This window comes from Octopus bimaculoides, chromosome 13 (genome assembly GCF_046866305.1).
Source record: "Octopus bimaculoides isolate indiv1 chromosome 13, ASM4686630v1, whole genome shotgun sequence".
In the NCBI taxonomy this organism is placed as follows: domain Eukaryota; kingdom Metazoa; phylum Mollusca; class Cephalopoda; order Octopoda; family Octopodidae; genus Octopus; species Octopus bimaculoides.
In genome coordinates, this window is record NC_142940.1 from 56,350,377 (window position 1) to 56,372,291 (window position 21,915).

The following is a 21,915-nucleotide window of genomic DNA, read 5'->3' on the forward strand; positions in this document are numbered from 1 at the left end:
ATGTTGTGTTCACTGAAGTTTTCCAGAGTGAAAAAACATTCTTTGTGGCCACTGTGTGACCTCTTAAGCAGGTGTTTTCTATTATAGCTCTTTTCTACTCTAGGCACAAAGCCCGAAATTTTTGGGGAGGGAAGGGGCAGTCGATTAGATCGACCCCAGTACACAACTGGTACTTAACGACTCCGAAAAGATGAAAGGCAAAAATCGACCTTGGCTGAATTTGAACTCAAAACATAAAGACAGATGAAATACTGCAAAGCATTTCGCCTGGCCTGCTAACAATTCAGCCAGCTTGCCACCTATTATAGCTCTGAGCTGATATACACCTTGTAAGTGAATTTAGCTGACAGAAACCATGTGGAAGCCTTTCGTATATGTCTGAATATATATGTGTGTGTCCTTCCACCGCTTAACATCTGGTGTTGATTTGTTCCTATCTCTTTTACTAAGTGGTTCAGCATAAAGACAAACAGAATAAATACCAGATTTGGAAAAGTGTCAGAGTTGATTTGTTTGACTAAATCCTTTCGAGGCAGTGCCCCAGCATGGCCAGAGAATAATGACTGAAAACCAGTTAGAGATAAGATATTTAAAAAAAAAATTTCTTTTTATATAGTTGCAGCTTAGAGCTGCGGCCATGCTGATGCACAATTTTTTCTCATAATATTTAGTTATTTTTTAATCATCAACACTAGTTTTAGAAACGACCAAAATATTCTTTTCTACTCAAGACACAAGGCCCAGATTTTTTGAAGAGCAGGCCAGTTAATTAGATTGACTCTAGTACACAACTGGTACTTATCGACCCCGAAAGGACGAAAGGCAAAGTCGACCTCAGCAGAATTTGAACTCAAAATGTAAAGACAGACAAGATACTGCCTATCATTTTACCAGGCATGCTAACGTTTCTGCCAGCTCACCACCTTACAGCAAAGATGGTTTTGGAGATATTCTCTGGCTTGCCAGTTCCTGTCAAACTGTCCAAGTGATGCTAACATGGAAAAATGAATGTCAATTGACGATACAGGTATGGCTGTGTGGTTAGAAGTTTGCTTCCCAACTGCATGGCTCCAGATTCAATCCCACAGTGTGGCACCTTGGATACATGTCGTCTATAGCCTCAAGCTGACCAAAGCCTTGTGAGTAGATGTGGTAGATGGAAACTGAAAGAAGCCCATCATATATATGTATGTGTCTGTGTTTGTTCCCACTCGACCACTGGTGTTGGTGTGTTTATATCCCCGTAACTTAGTGGTGTGGCAAAAAACACTGATATAAGAGTCAGGCTTATACAAAAAATAAGTGCTGGGGTTGATTTAGTCGACTAAAATTCAAGATGGTGACCCAGTATGGCCATAGTTTGATGACTGAAAGAAAGGAATATTACATACACTCACCTTTATTTATATATAATGTGTGTATGTACATAACAGACAACAAAACTACCAGAGAAAAGAGTAAACTGTTTTTTATTTGTTAAAATGTCTTTGTTTAGTTGGTTTTTGTGTAGAGGTTAGATGGGGGGGGGGGGAGAATAATGATTTACATTAAATCACTGTAACATACAAAAAAGAGAACTTAAAATACACAACTGAAGACATTTTACTGAGGGGTGGGTGGTAGGTGGTGTCTTAGTAAAGTGGGGGGACAGACATGTATGTATAAAATGTGAAAAAGTGAAAGAAATTGTTTTTTTGTTAAAAAGAGAATATTTAAGACTTGGATTAATTGAAATGTATTTTAATATGTAATATGTAAAACTATTAACATTACAGACATCAATGCTGGCATCATAAAACCAAAAAAAAATTTTTACCAGCAATCTAAGGCCCACAGTCACTGGTATATTATGAATTATGAACTGGTTTGAAACCAGTCACTGACAAATGTTTAGTATTTTAGTCACAAGTAAAGGAGGTAGTGAGTCTTCAGAAACGTAGACTATACTCTAATTTGGATACAATGATAGAATATTCTAGGATTTAACTAAGGCAGTAAACAAATCTTTTAGCTTGTTGTCTAGTACTGCCATTTACAACGGCGAAAAGCAAAGTCTAATTAGATTGTGTCTAGATCTGCCAAAGGCATATTAAATTGATAGAAACATTTACAATATATGAATATATCAAACACTTGTAGTTCATTTAGGGGGAGGAAAAAAAGTCCCCACAATAACAAAACATTTGATCACATTGGAGTTTATTTGAATAGGAGAAGGAAAAAAAGCTGTGATGGTGTTTAAGTTCTTAATCCTAAATACTTCTGATACATCAATAATGTCTTAAAATATTCATCATAGTGTTCACTAGTGTTGTTTTTTTTAATTATTAAGCATATATATTTGTTTTGTGTTTGTGTGTGGACATATATGTATAATTTGCACATGTCTGTAATTCTATGTAGACATGTAAGTCTATTTTAATTATATAATTTATGAGTGTACATGTGTTTCCATGGGAAACAAATTGTCAGTAATATTCTGAAGGACTTTCATCCATAGACAGAAGGACAACAACTAAATGGTGAAGAATATCCTGATGACTTAAAATCTTTGTCAATTTTCATTTGTTGAACATTTTCACTCAGATTACAAATGTCAGTAGGAAGTGTTCATATTTGCATTGGATATAGTGAGATCAGGTTTGTTAATAAGTCCAGGTAATGGCAAACAGTGTGTGTAAGTGTGTGTGTGGTGTTAAGATAATTATTCTGACAACCCAACAGAGTTCCTGTTTTGTATAACACAAGAGGAGGGACTAATTGGTACACATCCACTACAGTAATTATTAAATAGGAATCATAAAATATAACCGACAAGATATGTTTAATTTTCAAGAAAAAGAAGAGGAGGAACATTTAAAATATAAATATGACTGTTTTTTAAGAAAAAAAAAAAAAGGAATAAAGAGGTTTCTATGTAAACCTGGAATAAAATCAGAGATTACAAGGTTTTTACGAGAAGGGGTAGGGATCTTTTTATGATTTTTTTTCCTTACAGGAAGAAGCAAAGAAGAATTCTGATAGCTTGAAAATACAGTGAACCTACTTGAGAAACTATATTTTTATCATACATACCACTACCTGGTATTCTACAATATCTAAAGACAGCCAAGTTGAAACTAATTCATTGTGATCCCACTGATGGATCATCTACAGAAATGGTACACTGAAGTAGCTGAATATTACTTCACCAGGAAAACATGAAAGCTAGTTCAGTTAAATATAGCAGGATCAATAACCAGTTGTTAGAACTAAGCTCCAGTGATGAGGTAGGATGGATTCACTGATATCCTCACCTCCAGACTCGTATAAGAACTAGACGGTAAGTACAGATTTACCATAATACAAAATTTAATGAATGGTTCACAGTAGAACAGGAATTATATAATCGCATTCATTGGCTTACAGCTGTTTTTGCTATAAGGAACTGTACATCCAAAGGAGAACTGAGTAACAATGTGACATGGCTTCATCAGAGATTCTTATAGTAGAAATCACTAAGCCAATGAATGTGATTATGTCACTTCTATTCTTTTGTCATTCATTTGAGATATATATATATATATATATATATATATATATATGTGTGTGTGTGTGCAAGAGAGAGAGATAGAAATAAGTAATCCCGCCTGTAATCTTTACTGTGGCTTCAGCCCACATTTAAAGACTTAAAGAAAGGTATTGGAATCTCAATATCTGGCAAGTTTGTTCCTTTAACTGCATCAAATTAATTAGAAAAAACATTGGAGCAAATAATTCTTCATCATTTCTAGAAATCAAACATATCAAAAATGAATTGTTTTCCAAAGACAATGTATAAATAACTGTTGAAATTACATTTAATTAGTTGGTTTAATATCTTTAAAAAATGTAGTCTTAATTATGTAGTAAATACTCTGTTACTATTCCAGATACCAAAATACCTTGATTGATTGGGAAACAACTTCTGAACAGTTTTGAGTTAGTTTTGGTCAATAGAAATTATTTTTTAAAAAATGGCACAGAACAGAAGAAACAATGGAATATTTAAACTCTACACATGATTAATCTTCCATTAAACTGCTTTACTAATTCTGAAGAATTTGAAATTAAGAATGCAAGACTTTTTTAAATAAAAGCCATTTATTTATAGTTAACGATAAACAAAATTTAATTAAGAGCACAGTTCAATTAATTCTAAAGTGGTAACTCTGTGATTTACTGCTGAATTAAATTTGAAAGTTTCATAGAAAAAATTTGAAAGACTTTTTGTATTAAAAATTTTCAATTGTATGTGTTATATATATGTAGCAACATCTGTTGCAACTGGATGTATATAATTGTACATTGTAAAATCATTACATGAAATTTTAATGGCAAGTTAAAAAAAAAAATTAGATGTGTAGATGATCTGTAGTAGAAAATGATTAAATAATAATGGTTTCTTAATAATAATAAGGTCAAAAATCAATGATTGAAGATGAAAAGGATTTAGAATTCAGAAGACATGATTCAAAATAAAGCAACAACTACACAGTACAAAAAAAAAACTACCTCAATTGACTCTCAGAATGCTATATTTTAACACACACACACACATTCTTACTATTTCTCTCTCTCTCTCTTACACTGACACACACATTATCCCCCCCCCCCCCCGACAGTCAAATACTTTACATTCACATGAGCAGATTGGAGAGACAAAGACAAACAAAATGGTAAATGTGATTCCATCTTTGGTTGAGATTGCATCTAGAATGATCTTTGAGTCTTTGGTAAAAAATTCATAATGGCTGATAATTTTAGTTTCCATTAAAAAAAACAAAAAAACATTCAGAAATGAAATACTGACTCTGTGGACTTGTCTTGTTGAGACATTAGTTCAGTTTGGATGTTGTTTAAATGTGTTATTTTCATAAATGAGTGAATAGTATACACATGTATAAAATAAAGTATGTGTACATACATACACACGCATGCATGTGAATGTGTATACACACACACTCACACATAAGTGAGCATGCACACACACACATATACATGTGTATGTATATATATATAATGTGTGTGTGTATGTTTATTTTTGTGTCTATATATATATATATATATATATGAAGGTGTGTGGCCTAGTGGTTAGGATGTTGCATTCATGATTACTAGATTGTGGTTTCAATTCCTGGAGTTGGCGACACATTGTGTTCTTGAGCAAAACATTTCATTTCCATTGGTCCAGTCTACTCAACTGTAAATGGTCAACCCTGTGATGGAACAGTTTTCCTATTGGGAGGAATGTTGGCCTGTTCGCCTAACCAGCAAGGTGGCATCATTTGAAAGCTAAAAGCAATGCAAAGCGCATTGTGACCAGTGATGTATAACAACATCTGATGATAGTGAGATATATATATGCACAAATGTGAAGGCGCATGGCTTGGTGGTCAAAGTGCTGCACTCATGACTGCGAGATTGTGGGTTCGATTCCCAGACCAGGCGTTGTGTTGTGTTCTTTAGCAAAGTGCTTCATTTCGACATCTGACATGTGGCACCCACTTGCACATGTACAGGTAATGTCGATCTGATGGAGGGAGTGAGCTTATGTCTACACAAACATTTGATCACTACAAACAAATCATCTGTGCGGTTGTTTGGTAAGAAATTTTTGAACCCCCCCTATATGTTGTCTAACAACATGAGAGTCCATCATATATGCACATACTACATACATATAAACTCAAAACTAAAAATGATCATATCATCCTGAAAGTACCAGTTTGTATCTGATCACTAAAGTTAGAGCAATATTAGTTCCTATTTTTATACCTAGGTGGATGACAACTTGAGAAACCTAATTGCTGTAAACATAAACTTTAGTGTATAGGAATATAATGTTGTTTGTCAATATAATATAGTCTGTATAAATATATGTATAGGGGTGGTTAAATAGTGTATGTATGTATATATACACTCATATATATATGTATGTATGTATATAATGTTAACAGATGAAATGTTTTATTTACTACTGAAATTACAAAGAAAAACTGGGATTTAAAAATCATATAAAAAAAGGAGTTTAGTATAATTTTTATTCCTCCCTGTTGAATATCAGAATAGGAAATAATGTGGAATCACAATTAAAGACAAAAGTTAAAAAAAAAAAATATTAAGCATAAACCAAACTTTCACAAAATGATTTAAAAATCTACTGAGAGACACAATATTGAAATGACGGACAGAAGAAATGTGGTGTGAAGATGTGAAGGGAAGTCAGTTTGGACAGAGGAAGAGAGAAAATATCACAGTAAATAGTTGGCTAAAAAACAACACAACAACACAAACATGTTGACAAGACAGATTCAGAAAAGTAGCAACAGCAGCCATGTTGAATTGTATCTCATTTCATATTCTTGTTTTGAATATTGGATTGTTTTTTATTTTTCTCAATGTTAATTGAAGATAAACAATAATGGCAATCACAATATTAATTAAAGCAGAGGGTTGTTTTTTTTGTCAAAAAAATTATTAACATTACCATTTGCAATAATAAAGCAGAAACAGTCTGGACATACAACAAAATGCTTCAACATCCTACCGACCCTCACCTCTACCTTATTGAAGCTTCATTCGTTGGGTCATTAAAGTCATAAAATTTCAATAAGGAGGAGAAAGTTTGTGGAATAACTCAGTTATTTCCTTGCAAAATAACTGAGTTATTCAAAGAAAAGAAACCAAACAAAAAACAATGCTGACCATTTTGCTGAGTTCTCCCTTGGAACATGTTAGTTGTGAGATTATAGATGATGTCATGCAAATGTAAAGAAAGGCAATGAATGAGCACTGAACCCTTTCACTCTTAATTCACTCCAATTACACAAAAAAACAACATTATCATATATATATATATATGTAGAGAGCAGGCATAATGAATTTGAGTGAATCAAATTGGATTATCCACCCTTAACCCACCCCAGAAACAGACGACAACATAAAAAAGGAAGGTTTGTGGGTCAACCTGGGTGAATGAGATTGGACAAGCCACATGAAAAACCAACCTGTTACACAGAGACATGGGGTTACAGTGAATGTGGATATTTGTAGAGGTAAGAGACGGCTGCTATATAAATAAATAGATCGATGATTGAAGTAATTAACTGTTTTGTTAATGATAGTTAGTTGTTGTGTTGATTCAAATATAACAAACAAGGGAAAACACACTTGCTGAAAATATACACACTGTTGTGTGTGTATAGATAAATACACACAATATCTACGAAACAAAGCTTTTCTCCAAAGCATACATCTTTCAACATATACACCTGCAAAATGCACACCACCAATGCATACACCTTCAGAATATACATGCATAAAACATACCTCCATGAAGGTAATCACACCTCCAGTAATAAACCTACCGAGCATACACACCTCAAGATATACAACCCTTCCAGGACATACACTCCTCCAGAACATACAGTCATTAAATCAAAAATTATCAGTAAGAAAGTTCTAGAAATGTATTTGGTAAAATGTTTTTGTTTCTTTCCACCTCTTTTACTTTTGTTCATTACTTCCTTCTCTCTGTTAATTAATTAAAATGGAGAAATAATTCCAGCAGATATTCCACAACTTGACAATGGAATGTATCTCTGGAATATGTTTTCTCAACTTACAAAAATGAATATCAAAATCTAAAGCAATCTTAGAGAACCTAAACAAAACTAAAAAAAAATCAACCAATTCTTTTTTGAAAAGTGAAAAATCAAAACAAAATAAAGAAAACAAAACAAAAAAAAATCCCTCAAAATCAACAATAAATTTTTTGTTAAAAAGTAAACAAATTGTAATAAAACAAGAAAAACATACTTTAGAGAAAGTTAATGGACTGACGTTGAAGGAATTAAAAATACCAAATTAACAGCTGTTAGCAATACTAATTAATCCTTAGTTGAGGTATGTTGGTAAAAGAAAGCAATGTTGGTGTAGAAAAGCTAAGTAAGAGAAAGAATGGGAAAGAAACATCAGTCATTTGGTCCACAGGTTGAGGAAGACAAATGTTCTGAATATAAATAATAGCAATGAATAACAGAAGTACCAAAGCAAATGCAGGCATTCCAGTGCTAGGAACATTGGAAAGTAGGTATTTGCTTGGGGAGAGCCGGGGTCAAGAATTATAGAGCAGACGTTGGTAGTGTGGGTAGATTTCCATGTCTGGAGAATGGAGAGAAAACTGAAGCATAACTAGACACACAAACTCAAATGCTAACAGTTCCTTTCTGTGTATTCGAAAGTCATCTTCCAGTTGCTGAAACGAGAAAAGCAAATTAATTAAAAATTATAATCTTTTCTACTAAAGGCACAAGGCCTGAAATTTTGGGGGGAGGGGACTAGTCGATTTCATCAACCCCAGTGTTCAACTGGTACTTAATTTATTGACCTTGAAAGGATGAAAGGCACAGTTGAACTCAGAACGTAAAGATGGACGAAATGCCGCTAAGCATATTGTTCAGCATACTAACGATTCTGCCAGCTCTCTACCTATATATATATATATATATTAGAATATTTGGCTGAAGATCGGAATGGGGTAATTCATACCCTTAACCGTGAAACGTCGTACCAAATTAACTAAAGGCAGGTTTGTTTCTTTACTCTTCTCTTCTGTTTTTTGTTCTGTGTGTACCATAAATATCGCTATCAATTAGAGAAAAATTTGTAGTTTTGGAATCAGTAGTTCTTTGGCTGCTATTTCTGAATTCTCAGTATGTTGGAGAAGCAGGATACTGCTAATCCCTATATATTTATGATTATATATATATATATATATATATATATATATATATATATATATATATGTGTGTGTGTGTGTGTGTGTGTATATATACATCAAACAAGATACACTTATATATACACACAAGACAAAGTACACTTATATATACATCAGACATGGTGCAGTGTTATATATATCAAACATGGTACAGTTATTTATAAACCCCAGATATAGTAAAATGATATTTATATATATCAGACAAGGTAAATTATCTATATACATGACAAAGGGATATGAAATTGAGACTAACTTGAATCAGCTTTGACACATCAGCTCCTTTGACATCATTTAATTTGGCGGAAAGCAAAAGACACACTCCAGCACACAACTTTCGATTCTGTTTGTTGATGAAATGCTGTAGAGAAGATAAAAATACAGTTGTTGTTGTTATAATAATAATAATAATAATAACAATAATAATAATGATGATAATAATAATAACAAGAGCACTCAGAGCAAACCTCCACCAAGGCAATACCAACGTTCTCTCAACAATTAGCCGGAGATGATTTTTAAAATGAGAATATCTGAAATAAACTCGACTGCTCTCACAAACGAGAATACTAAAAAAATGAACCCAACCGCTCTCACAAATTAAGTAAGAAAAAAAAACAGAAAAATAATCCAGAATCCTTGTCTGGTTCTGGATTGATCTCAAAATCTGATAATTTCATGCCAGTCACGAGGCCAAACATCTCTGAAAGTTTCATCTGAATCCATCCAGCAGTTCTTGAGATATGTTGTCCATGGACAAGCAAACAGACAAACACAACTGAAAACAATACCTCCGCCTTCACTAAGGCAGAGGTAATAATGGTTTCAAATATTGGCACAAGGCCAGCAATTTTAGGGGGAAGTGTATGTCAATTACATTGACCTTAGTACTCAACTGGTGCTTATTTTATCAACCTCGAAAGACTGAGAGGCAAAGTTGACCTTGGTAGAATTTGAACTCAGAACATACCACTCAGCATTTTGGTCAATGCACTAATGATTTTACCACCTTCATAATAATAATAATAATAATAATAATCCTTTCTATCATGGGCACAAAATTTCTATCCCCCTACCCCTATAATTTTGGGGTAGGGGGATAATTGATTACATTGAACCCAGTGTTCAGCTGACATTTATTTTATTGACCCTGAAAGGATGAAAGGCAAAGTCAACTTTGTTGGAATTTGAACTCAGAATGTGAAGACAGACAAAATGCCAATAAGCAGAAGAAATACTGCAAGGCATTTTGCTCGATGCTCCAACAATGACAACAGTAACTCTTTTTCTAATTTAAGTACAAAGCCATCAGTTTTGAGGGGAGGGGATTCGGTCAGTAACATGAATCATATTACATCAAGCCTGACCTTGGCAATATTTGAACTCAGAGCATCAGGCAATATGCCTTGAGATATTTGTTCAGGCTGGTTATTTTCCAACAACAACAACAATAATGATAATAATAATAATAATAATAATAACAATTGTTCTTAATTTAGGACAAGGCCAGCAATTCTGAGGGGAGAGGGAGTCAGTCCATTATATTAAACTGATACTTTATTTTATCAACCCTGGAAAAGGATGAAAGCAAAGGTGGCCTTGACAAGATTTGGACTCAGTATAATAATGATGATGTGGAGGAGGAGAAGGAGGAGGAGGCTTGAATTGTAATTCAACAGAAATTTAAAATGTTGCTACTTCTCATGTTCAGAAAAATGAAATATATATGTGTGTGTGTGTGTGTGCATATATCTATATATATATATATACATAAAATAAAAATTAAAATGAAAGAAAGAAGAAATCTGAACTTACTTTTAGAATGAGTTTTTCAAAGAAGACGTATGCTTGGGCCACAACCCACATATCAGCATTACACTAAAGAATAACAACAAATGGAAAAAATAATTCAGTGTAGAAATAAACATAAGATGTTTTATCAGACTTTCAATTCAATGTTTCTACCTGGTGGAGACAAGACTTTAATGGTAATCTAATTAAATCTCCAGGCAGCGTTTAGATAATGTCTAAATCTTTAGTTAAAACAGCAACAAGGAGACTAAATATTCAGCTAAAACAGCTAATCATCTACATTCCCAGCTAAAACTGCATTAATATAACTAGAAACAGTTGTAATTTGGTCAAATCAGTGGTTCTCAACCATTTTATTTTTACCTATGAACCCCTTCTGATTCCTATTTTACTTGGGGGAATGGGGCAGAAGACCCTCATGGCCATTTGATGTCTGAAGACACCTATCATATTTTTATAATTAAATATTACTAGGAACTGTATAAAAAACTGTTAAAATTATTTTGTGTACTCTAAAAGTATAACAAGTTTATTTCACAACAAAATCTTATGTGGACCCCCCCAACCCAGGGCCATATGAACCTCCAAGGGCCAAATGGACCCCAGTTGAAAACCACTGGATTAAAACCTCAGTTAAAACCGTTGTAATTAGGTTAAATCTTCAGTTAAAACTAGTATGTTGTCCAAATCTTCAACTAGAACAGAAATAATGTGTTAAAACCTTCAGTTAAAATAATAGTAATCTATCTAAGCATTCAATTAAAATAATGGCAATTGTTTACATTTTCTGTTAAAATGGGAAATTTGTCAAAATCTGAAGCTTAAATTATGGTATTATATCCAAACATTCAGTTAAAACAGTGATGATTTGTTGATGGACTCAGTGAAAATATTACTTACTTTGGTGTGTGCTATTATTTTCATCTGTTTCTTCAAACTGCAAAATAAACAAATACAACAATAGTAAGAAAATCTGGGGGGTGGTGAATGGCAGAAAGTTATCAGAGAAGTCCCCTGCCTCCATGCATGTGTTTTGGTCCTTAACTTCTTACAGTTTAAGGGGCCTGGCCAGTGGTGTAGCTGTAGAGTGTGCTGCCAGGGGCTGCTCTTGACACCTGCCTGCGGGCTTACAAACCTATACAAGCTTATACAGCAGACATCGACTTGCCCCACTAGCTATGCTACTGCTCCTGGATACCTCTCTGCTGCCACATTCTGTGCTGCTGTCTGCATTGCAAATCTCCTGGGTGGCTAAGGTACCCTGGGTATCATACCCATTTCAATCAGAGACATCAGTTGAATGTATACTTAACTTTACCTTATCGACCCTGGAGGAATGAAAGGTAAAGTTGGCCTTCGTGGGATTTGAATTCAGAAGGTAAAAAGCTGGAAGGAATACTTCAAAGCAATTTGTTTCATGCTCCACTGATTCTTCCAAGCCATCGTCCTAACCACCTGAATCCGGTCAATGAAGAATTAAGGTGACACCTTCCTTTTTGGTCAAGCTCTCATTGACTTTTGTAAGTTCCACTTGGAAAGCAAAGTGAGAGTGGAGAGGGAAGTGCTTCCTCCCAGTGAATTTGTGAAAAGATGTGACTCGCAAAAATGGTTAGAGTGAATGGCCCTACTCTAATTATGCACCTGTAGATTGGAGAGTAAGAAAGAGGGCTGATACTTTTGGTGGTCAGGGTAATTCTGGCTTTAATCATTAAAGGAAGGAGGAGACAAAAAAGAGTGAACTTTACATAATAGGACATGACACACAGACAGATGGTGAGAGATAAGGGTTAAGGTAAAGGTAGAGGGTGAGAGGAGATAAAAAAGTGAAATAGAGTCAGTGGTGGTGGGGGATGGGGTAATGAAAGAGACAGGAAATAAGACAGAGGCAGGGATTGATGAGACAGAGACGGGGCTGTGGACAGGAAGTGGGATAAGACAAAGAGAGTGAAGTGAAATGGAGATAAAAGACATGAAATATCATCTCACCTTCGTAACTTGCTGAGGGTCAACTGAATTAAAGGAAAACGATTGTGGAACTTTTCATTTAGTTCTTTCTTCAAGCTTGATGGTTTCACATAATCAATGATTGAAGTCTGTGCGAAAAGACAAGGGGGAGGTGAATATAGAACACTGATGATGGTGATGGCTTAGTGGATGACAGACATGATGCAATAATGATGATGATGATGATGATGATGATGGCATTGGTGATACATTTGATGTAAGGATATCATCATTATTACCCTTAATCATTATAATGATGTATTGTGATATTGGTGGTACCATGTGATACGGTATTGTAGTGTGGTGTTTGATGTGATGATCCCTGTTATTGTTATGCTGTAATTCTGAAATGGTGTGGTGCTGTGATATTTGCTGAATTGTGTTGTGTTGCAATACAGTGTTCCTGCGATGCATGCTGTGGTGGTGTGTTGTTTATTGATTGCTTCATAGTGACAATGTGATACATTAGTCATACAGTGTTACTTCCATGCTGTAGCAAGTCATATGACAAAAAAAAAAAAAGGTGTGTTATAGCCTGAAGAAATACCTACTCTGTATGATGGGAAAGTCAGTAGAGTGCGATAACTGCCAGCCTGGAGTTCAGGGTCATCTAAAAGGTATGGTTCATATTTCAGTTCATCTTCCTCCACAACTGATGAAGATATTAAACAAAACATTCAGTTTAATTACACATTGACATATCACACACACACACCACATTACATTTGTACTGACATACACTCAGTGGTATTACAGCAATGGTGAGATGGCATTTGTTCTATAACAGTTAGATCGTATCAGTGTTGATAAACCAGCAAATGCTATTACAAGACTATCAATCTCTCTCTGTCTCTCACTTGCACACACTCTCTCTCTCTCTTTATACATATATCATCGATGTTAGTGTTATCACATTAGTTTATGTTACATGAAGTTAGTAACATTAGTTGTACCAAACTCAGTTTTGCAAATAGTGTTACCACATCAAACCATCTGTGTCACATGTCACACCAGTGGCTTCACATTGCATTATAACACTATTGTCGCACATTATGTTACATATTATACCAGCAGTGTTGCATTATACTATAGTAGTGATATTAATCATGGAAAAAACATGGCTCATTCATTGTAGTCTGTTACCTACAAGAGAACAAAAATTCTTATTTTACCACAGAAAATTATGTTAGATATAGAATGGACTATGATGAGTATAGAACAATCCATAGTATGGTCAATATAGACTGGATTATAGTATGGTGAAATAAAATGGAGTACAGTATGGTGGGCTTAGAATGGATTACAGCATGCCAGATATAGAAGGGATTATAGCATATTAGGTATAGAAATAATTATAGTATGGCAGGTATAGCATGGATTATAATATAGCAGATAAAGTATGGTGGATATAGAATGGATTAAGGAATGGTGAATATACAAAGGATTATAGCAGAATGAGTATAGAATAAATAATAATACAGTGGGTGTAGAATGAAAACTTCCATGTTTCTTGCAATTCACCAACGGTACACCTGATGTACCCCCACCACCCTTTTTTTTAAACGACTCATTCACTGTTCACTTTCTGTGCATTATTCTATATACCGTTCATGTGCTTTCCACTACTTTTTCTGATGAGTTGTAGTGCACCTGAGCATTGTATACAGTAAGTTCATTATTATTATTTTTTATTTCACATTTAACCCTTTCGTTACTGTATTTATTTTGAGATGCTCTGTGTTTCTTTCAATTACTTTAAATATAACAAAGAATTTTGTAAAATAACTTAGTTATAATTCAGCTAGTGTTAGTAACATAAATTGTAACCAAGGTTTGGTGGAAGATTTTAATTCAAAACTTATGAAAACAAGACATTTGTACTCAGAGCCAGAGCCAGTTTCAGCCAGGTTGGTAACGAAAGGGTTAATGTTTCAATAGTACATGATATGTATACCCCATGTACAGCTGAACATTTCAGAATGACATCTCAAGAAATATGCACTCCTCACTCAAGAATTCCAGGTGCTTCAATTTATTTATGATTTTATCACACATATTAGCTTTTGCATCTCCTACTTCCCTTTATGATAGCAACATCTACTGCTATCGCATTTCCATACGACCATTTCTCTTTAGCTGCCATTCCCTACCACAATGATCTGAATACACTGTAGCCGCCATCCACTATTATTCACAACCATCACATGTCTACAACCACCGACTTCTACACTACTTCATCTATCTTCATTATGAGTCTTTGAAGGGGGCCCTCTACGTGGCCATTTAAGCTGCTTGAGACTGCAAACCAATCTCTCCTAAATCATACTCCACGATATCAACCTTTAGCATGCTATAAATGCATCATATTACTGTATGAGTTTTCTCCCCTTTCAATGTGACACAATGCACCTACAGCTAAGGGGAAGAAAACTTGTACAGTGACATGATGTGCCTAAGTGTGCTAAAGGTTAAGAGAAAAAAAAAGAGACATTGAATAATGCAATCTTAGATATCTGAAAATAAGATGGGGTGGTTATGACTGTCATGTCTTTCATCATACGCTTACTCACTCAGGCATGACCTAAGGTTAAACAACCTCTACACAGCAAGCATCTGCCATCATGACTTACCTCTGTTGTAGTCATCATGCATCACTGTCACAATCTACCTCTTCTGTAGCTACCATTCATTAACATCAAATGGCCATATTGCCATCATCTATTACTACACTAACAACCATCCACTACCATCACAAATACCACAAGACGATCTACAATCCTAATAATAATAATAATAATAATAATAATAATAATAATAATCCTTTCTACTAAAGCCACAAGGCCTGAAATTTTGGTGAAGGGGACTAGTCGACTAGATTGACCTCAGTGTTTCACTGGTACTTAATTTATCAGCCCTGAACTCAGAACATGAAGACAGGATGAAATACTGGTAAGCATTTCACCCAGCATGCTAACGATTCTGTCAGCTCACCACCTTCAATAATAATAAAAATAATAGTAATAATGATGCCGAGACCCCTTTCAGTCATGACTGACCCTGGGATTGCACCTAGAAAGTTACCCTCCCAGGCACAAGTCCGGGCAAGGTTGTTTATGGAAGACCAGTAGTCGCCCATGCAAATCGGCCTCCCCTCTCCACGCCACCTGTGTTAGGCTGATACACCTTGGCACCAGTGACGTTGCAACTCATTTCTACAGCTGAGTGAACTGGAGCAACGTGAAATAAAGTGTCTTGCTCAAGAACACAACACGCAAAGTTGACCATGGCAGGATTTGAACTCAGAGTGTAATGAGTTAGAAGAAATAAATACCACTAGGCATTTTGGCTGATACTCTTACAACCGTACCAGCTCACTGCCTCAGTAATAATAATGATTTCAAATTTTGGCACAAAGCCAGCAATTTCAGGGGAAAAGGGATAGTTGATTATATTGACCCCAGTGTTCAACTGGTACTTATTTTATCAATCTTGGAAAGATGAAAGACAAAGTCGACCTTGGCAGAATTTGAACTCAGAACATCAAGATGGATGAAATACCACTAAGCATTTTACCCAACACGCTAATGATTCTGCCAGCTCACCAGCTTTTCCTTTTCACTAAAGGCACAAGGCCTCAAAGTTGAGTGGGGGGGGGGGGGGGCTAGCCACTTATATATCAACCTCATTACTCAAATGGTACTTATTTCATCGACCCCCGAAAGGATGAAAGGTAAAGTTGACGGAGATCATAAGGATCGATAAAATACTGCTAAGCATTTTGTCTGATGTGCTAATGATTCTGTCAGCTTGCCATAACAATGATAATAATAATAATAATAATAATAATAATAATAATAATAATAATTTCTAACAAATTTGGAAAGACAAGGATTGAGTGAATTATATCAATGACAGTACATGACTGATTGTTATTTTACCAACCCTGGAAGGACAAAACACATAGTCAACCTCGGTACATAAAGATACATAGAGTGGTGTCACTTAATTTAAAGGCAAGAGTAGTGTATGTTGATTACATGATAATTATTTCCATTTATTTAACCTCTTAAGATCTCAACTGTACATATGAGCAGAAGGAGGACTTTTTATTCTTTAAAACGACATCAGTTTAAACATCATAATTTTAAATTAGCTTAATGTAATTACTGACAGTATCAACAATGCCACAAAAAATGTCTGTTTGTGAACATGTAAGTATGTTCTATGTTGCAAAATTATTGGTCTTCCATCAATCTAGCCATGACTATCCCGTCTTCTTTCCAGGTATATTACTTTCAGGATTGGCTCATTCTGTAACCTTAACCGTTTTTGAAGACAATTTAATACAATTGTATTAAGTATGCAAGTTTTTTTTTTCAACAAAACAGAAATGTGTGTATTAATGATTTAGAAGAATGAAACCATAAGACACTGATAATTGGTTGGATACCTGAAATTTAGGAAAACAGGATCATATCCATGAGGTAATGAATTAATCAATTTGTTGATCACATTATCTAGAATTTTTTCATATTTTAGATTATATAATCATACGGTTCATTGCATTTCTTGGATTTCCTTGGTTGAATACTCATGTTGATCTGTTTGAAGACACTGCTGACCACTGCAGCATTCAGATTTTCTAGTGTTTTATTAGCTCATTGGGTCATAGTCATGCTGAAAAATCCACAACCAGCTCAAATGACTCTTGGCACATGGAACTTATGGAAGTATAATCATTTCCAAGATGTCTAGTTAGGCAGAACTGTTGATGATGTTTGGGACCAATACTTTTTCCAGACATGTAGCCTTAAATCATGACATTGTCATCACTAGTCTTAACTAGTCTTCACTAGTCTTAACTAGTCTTCACTAGTCTTTTTTTAAAGTGTTCTTAAATTATGTGACATTCATTTTTGTGACTTCGTTAATACCATCAATAATTTCAAAATGATAAATTAAAATTTCTCACATGTAAACTTAACATTATTTGAAAGAGTAAAAAAAAAATTCTCTTTTTATTCATATAATTAACTCATGATTAATTAAACAGGTATAATTAACACTTATCCATCAGTGTACTATTGTCTTCAAACTAAGTGAATCCAACTTGTCTTTTACTCTTCTGATTCTGTCACGGCACCATGCTTAGATAACAACAATAACAACAACAATAATAAGGATTATTAAAATGGTAAGGATGCAAGAAATAGTGAAATTAAATGCATTAATAAGTAAAAAAAAAAAAAAGTGCATGGAAACTCTATCACCACCACCACCACCGCCACCAGAAAAATAAGCAGGCAACAACAGCAACTGTAGAGCAACAGCTGCTGCTGTATGACAACACATGCAACTGTACAGCTGCAGTTCTTACTGTACAGCAGTTGCTGCAACTGTATAACAACAGCCCTTACTGCACAATAACTACTACTGTACAGCAACAGTATGGCAAGGCAATAAATAGCGACCACCTGATTGCAAGATGTTTGGGTGAGAGGAAGATTGTGATCTGCCGGGAAGCAATCACATCTTACCTGTGTCTAAAGACAATGGTGCACAGCTGACTCTTTGGGAATCATGGGAAATACTACGCAATATCTCGCGACCTAAATGGGTTAGAAAAACACATGGTAGAAAGAACGAGAAAGAGCGAGAAAAATTACGGGTCATAGTAATCATGCACCGTTTCCCTTTTTTTTTTTCAATCCCTTTTTATTCTTTTGTTTTCCTCTTTTCTTTGTTGTTGATGCTGGAGTTCAGTCAACTCTGCTCCAGAAGGTCCAGACGATCCATAGCTTGGATGTAGTTGGTCGAATGCTTGAGTGAGATCCACAGACATCTCAGGTCTTGGGTCTTGTAAGTGAACACCTCCTACACTACACTGTCACTTAACAGTAGTGTGACTGCAGTGGCATGGTGTAGACATGTATGCAATATAGTGTAATAGCAATAGTGTGAGAGCGTAAACATGTGCAAATATAGTTTGGCAGTGAAGGCAGTGTCTAGCGTAGTATGATAGTATGTAGTGTAGCATAGATATGTATGATATAGTGTGGTAGTGATGACAAAGTCTGGTATAGTATAAGTTGATAAAGTAGACTGAGTGATATTATGTGGTGTTGTATACATGTGAGGAGTAGTACAGTATTGAAGACATATTGTGTGATAGTAAGGTCATGTTGTGTGGTATGGTGGTGTAGTGTTGTGAAGATATTGAGTGGCACACAGTGCCATCTTAAGGCATGCGCACACTGGCAGTTGCCCTGAAGCCCCAGGAGTCCAGGGGCCCAGTTCAAATCTATGTATGCTGTGACTTGCTGTCAATCAATATATACTATAGTGCCTGGTGCATTGGTTTCCCCAAGGGGCCTATAATAGCGTTAAGACAACCTTGGTGGCACAGTTTGGTAGTGAGGGGACATGTGTGGGGTGTGGTATGGCATGGTAGTAAGGTAATGTTGTGTGGGGTCTAGTATAGCTGTGGGGTCTAGTATAGCTGTGAGGTCAAATCATGTGGTGTAGTTTGGCGCTGAGAACTGTGTGATGTGTAGTGTGGTAGCCAAATAATTTTGTGTTGTGAGATATGCAGAGAGAACCGGTTGAACGTGTGGATGTAGTGTTGTTTGTAGCATAGTAGTGAGGACATGTTGGGTGATGTATGTCAACACAGCAAGTTTGTTTGGAGTGTAGCAAGACAGGTAGAGAGAGTTGTGTGATGGGGGTGTTATACGAGGGGGTGCTGAAAACTTCCTGGCTTTGGGTAAAAGAAAATTCAGGAGGATCAGTTAATTATGATTTTATTCAACATATTCCCTTCTCAGATTCACACACTTATTGCAGTGGTCCTTCAGGTTTTTTTCTAAGTCCTGCAAAAAAACTTGGAAGGTCAGGCCTCTAACCAGGCCTTTCACGACACCCTTAAAGCCAGGAACTTTTCAGCATTCCCTCATAACGCAAACTGCACCAGTTGTAGCTAGTTGGGTCCAACTGGCTTCATATGACTAGAGATAGTTGTTTGCATAAACTTCTCTGGGTGGTGACATTGGAAAATTGAGTGTACTCATGTAAAATTTCCTTTTCTTTACAGAAATAGTAAATTTATCAGCATGCTCAGCAAATAAAGTATCTATCAATAAGAAATGGAAATGTGAGTTAGAGGAATGCATAGCTGCTAAACCAGAAAAACATATATATTTGATGAGCTGTTTCAAAAAGTGGACATGAGCTGGAAGAAGAGCTTCTGTGCAGCTGCCTCCCAAATCATAAAGCTATAGGTATGTTTTGCAACAGTTGTAATTAATAACTATTCACACTTCATATTTTAGAGATGAGTTTAATAGTCTGACTAATTAGTGAAGATCTAAAAATCTATCAAAATATAAGAAATAACGCTTGTAAAATATTCACTTTTTAATCTCTTTTTTTTTTAAATGATAAAGGCTTTTTCAGAACAAGTTAGAATTTTTTAAAATTACAGTTGGGTGGATAAGGTATTATATATCCAGTCTACACAATCTTGAGTAATGAGTTCAGATCTGTTGTAACCGTTTTGTTGTTTATAAACAGAACACCATAATTTATCTTATCTCTGTTCATCAAAATATCAGGGTTAAATACCTGATATTATGTCGATGCTAACAGTAATAGACTGGCATCCTGTCCACGATAAGTTTGTCTTGCATCTGCTTCATATCATCATTGTTAGCAGTCAATTGTCATGATATGACTGTCCATGGCTTTTCCTTGACTTGATAAGCTTCCTCCATACTGGCCGGGTTTTCACTTGAGTTGGCCATTTATTATAATCAATTTCATTCCACTTCATATTCCTTTCGTGCAGTATCTTTGAATCTCAGTCTACGTCTTCCATGATTTCTTTCCCCTTGTATAGTTATGAGTAAAAAAGTTGTCTGTTGTTGTCCATCCTCTGTACATGTCCCAACCAGCATAAATTTCTATCAATGAAGATTTCCATCACAGGAGGAATACCAGTACACCAGACGACCTCTTCCTTCCTGATCGTGTCACAGCTCTCTTATTATATATGCATGTACTTTGAGCATTATAGATTGTCCAGGTTTCAGCTCCATACTGCAGGGAAGAAAGCACTACATCTGCTCAATGCCATGGAAACAGGACTAAGGGCTCGTTCTCAGGGTTTTAGCAGACATATAGCTTTAATATTTCTGAGGGTCATAACAGTCAGCAGAGGGTATAACAAGTCTGCACTAGCTATAAGCAGTCACTTTTTGAGGATATAAATGTCCTTACCTCTGGTTGAAATAGTTACACCTGTTTGTAAATTTTACCACCTCTGGTTATAGCAGTCACCATATTTTATTCTTTTCAGACACCTACACACTATGTATATACAATAAACATATAGACAAACACAACCATACAACATAAATGTTATCTGAATATATATATATATATATGTCTATATATACTGTAGAAATAAAGACACTGTGTTTACACAGTACATATGTACCACTTCCAGGAATGGTTTCAATTCATCCTGAAAATGAAGACTATGCAATACTCATCAACTCAATACAAATATATCTCTTCATTATATTATATCTACCATGTGTCCCCTCAAAACTTGTAAACACTTTACCCAGTCCTTCTTCTCCAAACCTATCCCACCCACTGAATCACCTCCAACAATTACTGTGATTAAGATGACTAAACTTAGAGTATTGAGCCCTTAGACAGTATTTTGGTACCTGTGGGGGTACTTTTGCAGTTACCAAAGTAATTCGTTAGTGTCTTGGTCATGCAAACTAGTTTAAATATAAAATACAGCAAGTGGAGAAAAATACAAAGTGAAAAGTTCAATTCCAAACCACAGCTCTACTAATGCATGCAGATAAAGATTAGAAAACAGTAACGAAGAGAATGAGAAGACGAAGAATAAGAAGAAGAAGAAGAAAAATAAGAAATGTATATATTTCAAAAGACAAGAGAAAATGGTGCAGAGTGAAGTGTGTAGAAATTGGAAAGTCTTTGAAGATATATAAAAAAAAGAAAAAAAAACCTGACTAACCGGAAACTGTGTCTGATACTGCACCACCAGGTGGAGCCAGAGGTGGTGTTTCCTGAATCTGTTTCCAGGAACTTGACTGTTGAGATGTTGGTACCAGAAATCGACTGTAAGAAACATCTTGCTGCAATAACACATGGTGATAAAAAAAGAAAAGAAAATATGATGAGATTATGAATTATTATGATTAGCTTTGCATGGGAGAGAGGGAGAATTAAAATCTTTATCACTCTTATTTTATTTAGTGTTTCTC

The 21,915-nt window shown here is 35.2% G+C and overlaps 1 protein-coding gene across 13 annotated transcripts in view; it reads right to left on the reverse strand.

Moving 5' to 3' along the window:
- Positions 1-4,103: 4,103 nt before the first annotated feature.
- The window catches only part of LOC106881557 (CDK5 and ABL1 enzyme substrate 1), a 75,291-nt gene continuing 57,479 nt past the window's right edge, over positions 4,104-21,915 (reverse strand). For 7 of the 13 annotated variants that reach the window (XM_089362051.1, XM_014932002.3, XM_052972506.2 and 4 more), the window contains 8 exons: positions 21,666-21,786; positions 18,151-18,222; positions 13,165-13,265; positions 12,596-12,702; positions 11,510-11,546; positions 10,613-10,675; positions 9,054-9,158; positions 5,461-8,278 (listed from right to left, as the gene is read on the reverse strand). In XM_089362051.1, the coding sequence (XP_089218177.1) occupies positions 8,138-8,278; positions 9,054-9,158; positions 10,613-10,675; positions 11,510-11,546; positions 12,596-12,702; positions 13,165-13,265; positions 18,151-18,222; positions 21,666-21,786 (747 nt within the window). In that variant the 3' untranslated portion in view covers positions 5,461-8,137. Of the gene's footprint in view, positions 8,279-9,053; positions 9,159-10,612; positions 10,676-11,509; positions 11,547-12,595; positions 12,703-13,164; positions 13,266-18,150; positions 18,223-21,665; positions 21,787-21,915 lie in introns of all 13 variants that reach the window. The other 6 variants (XM_089362055.1, XM_089362052.1, XM_089362056.1 and 3 more) reach the window with 2 other exon arrangements.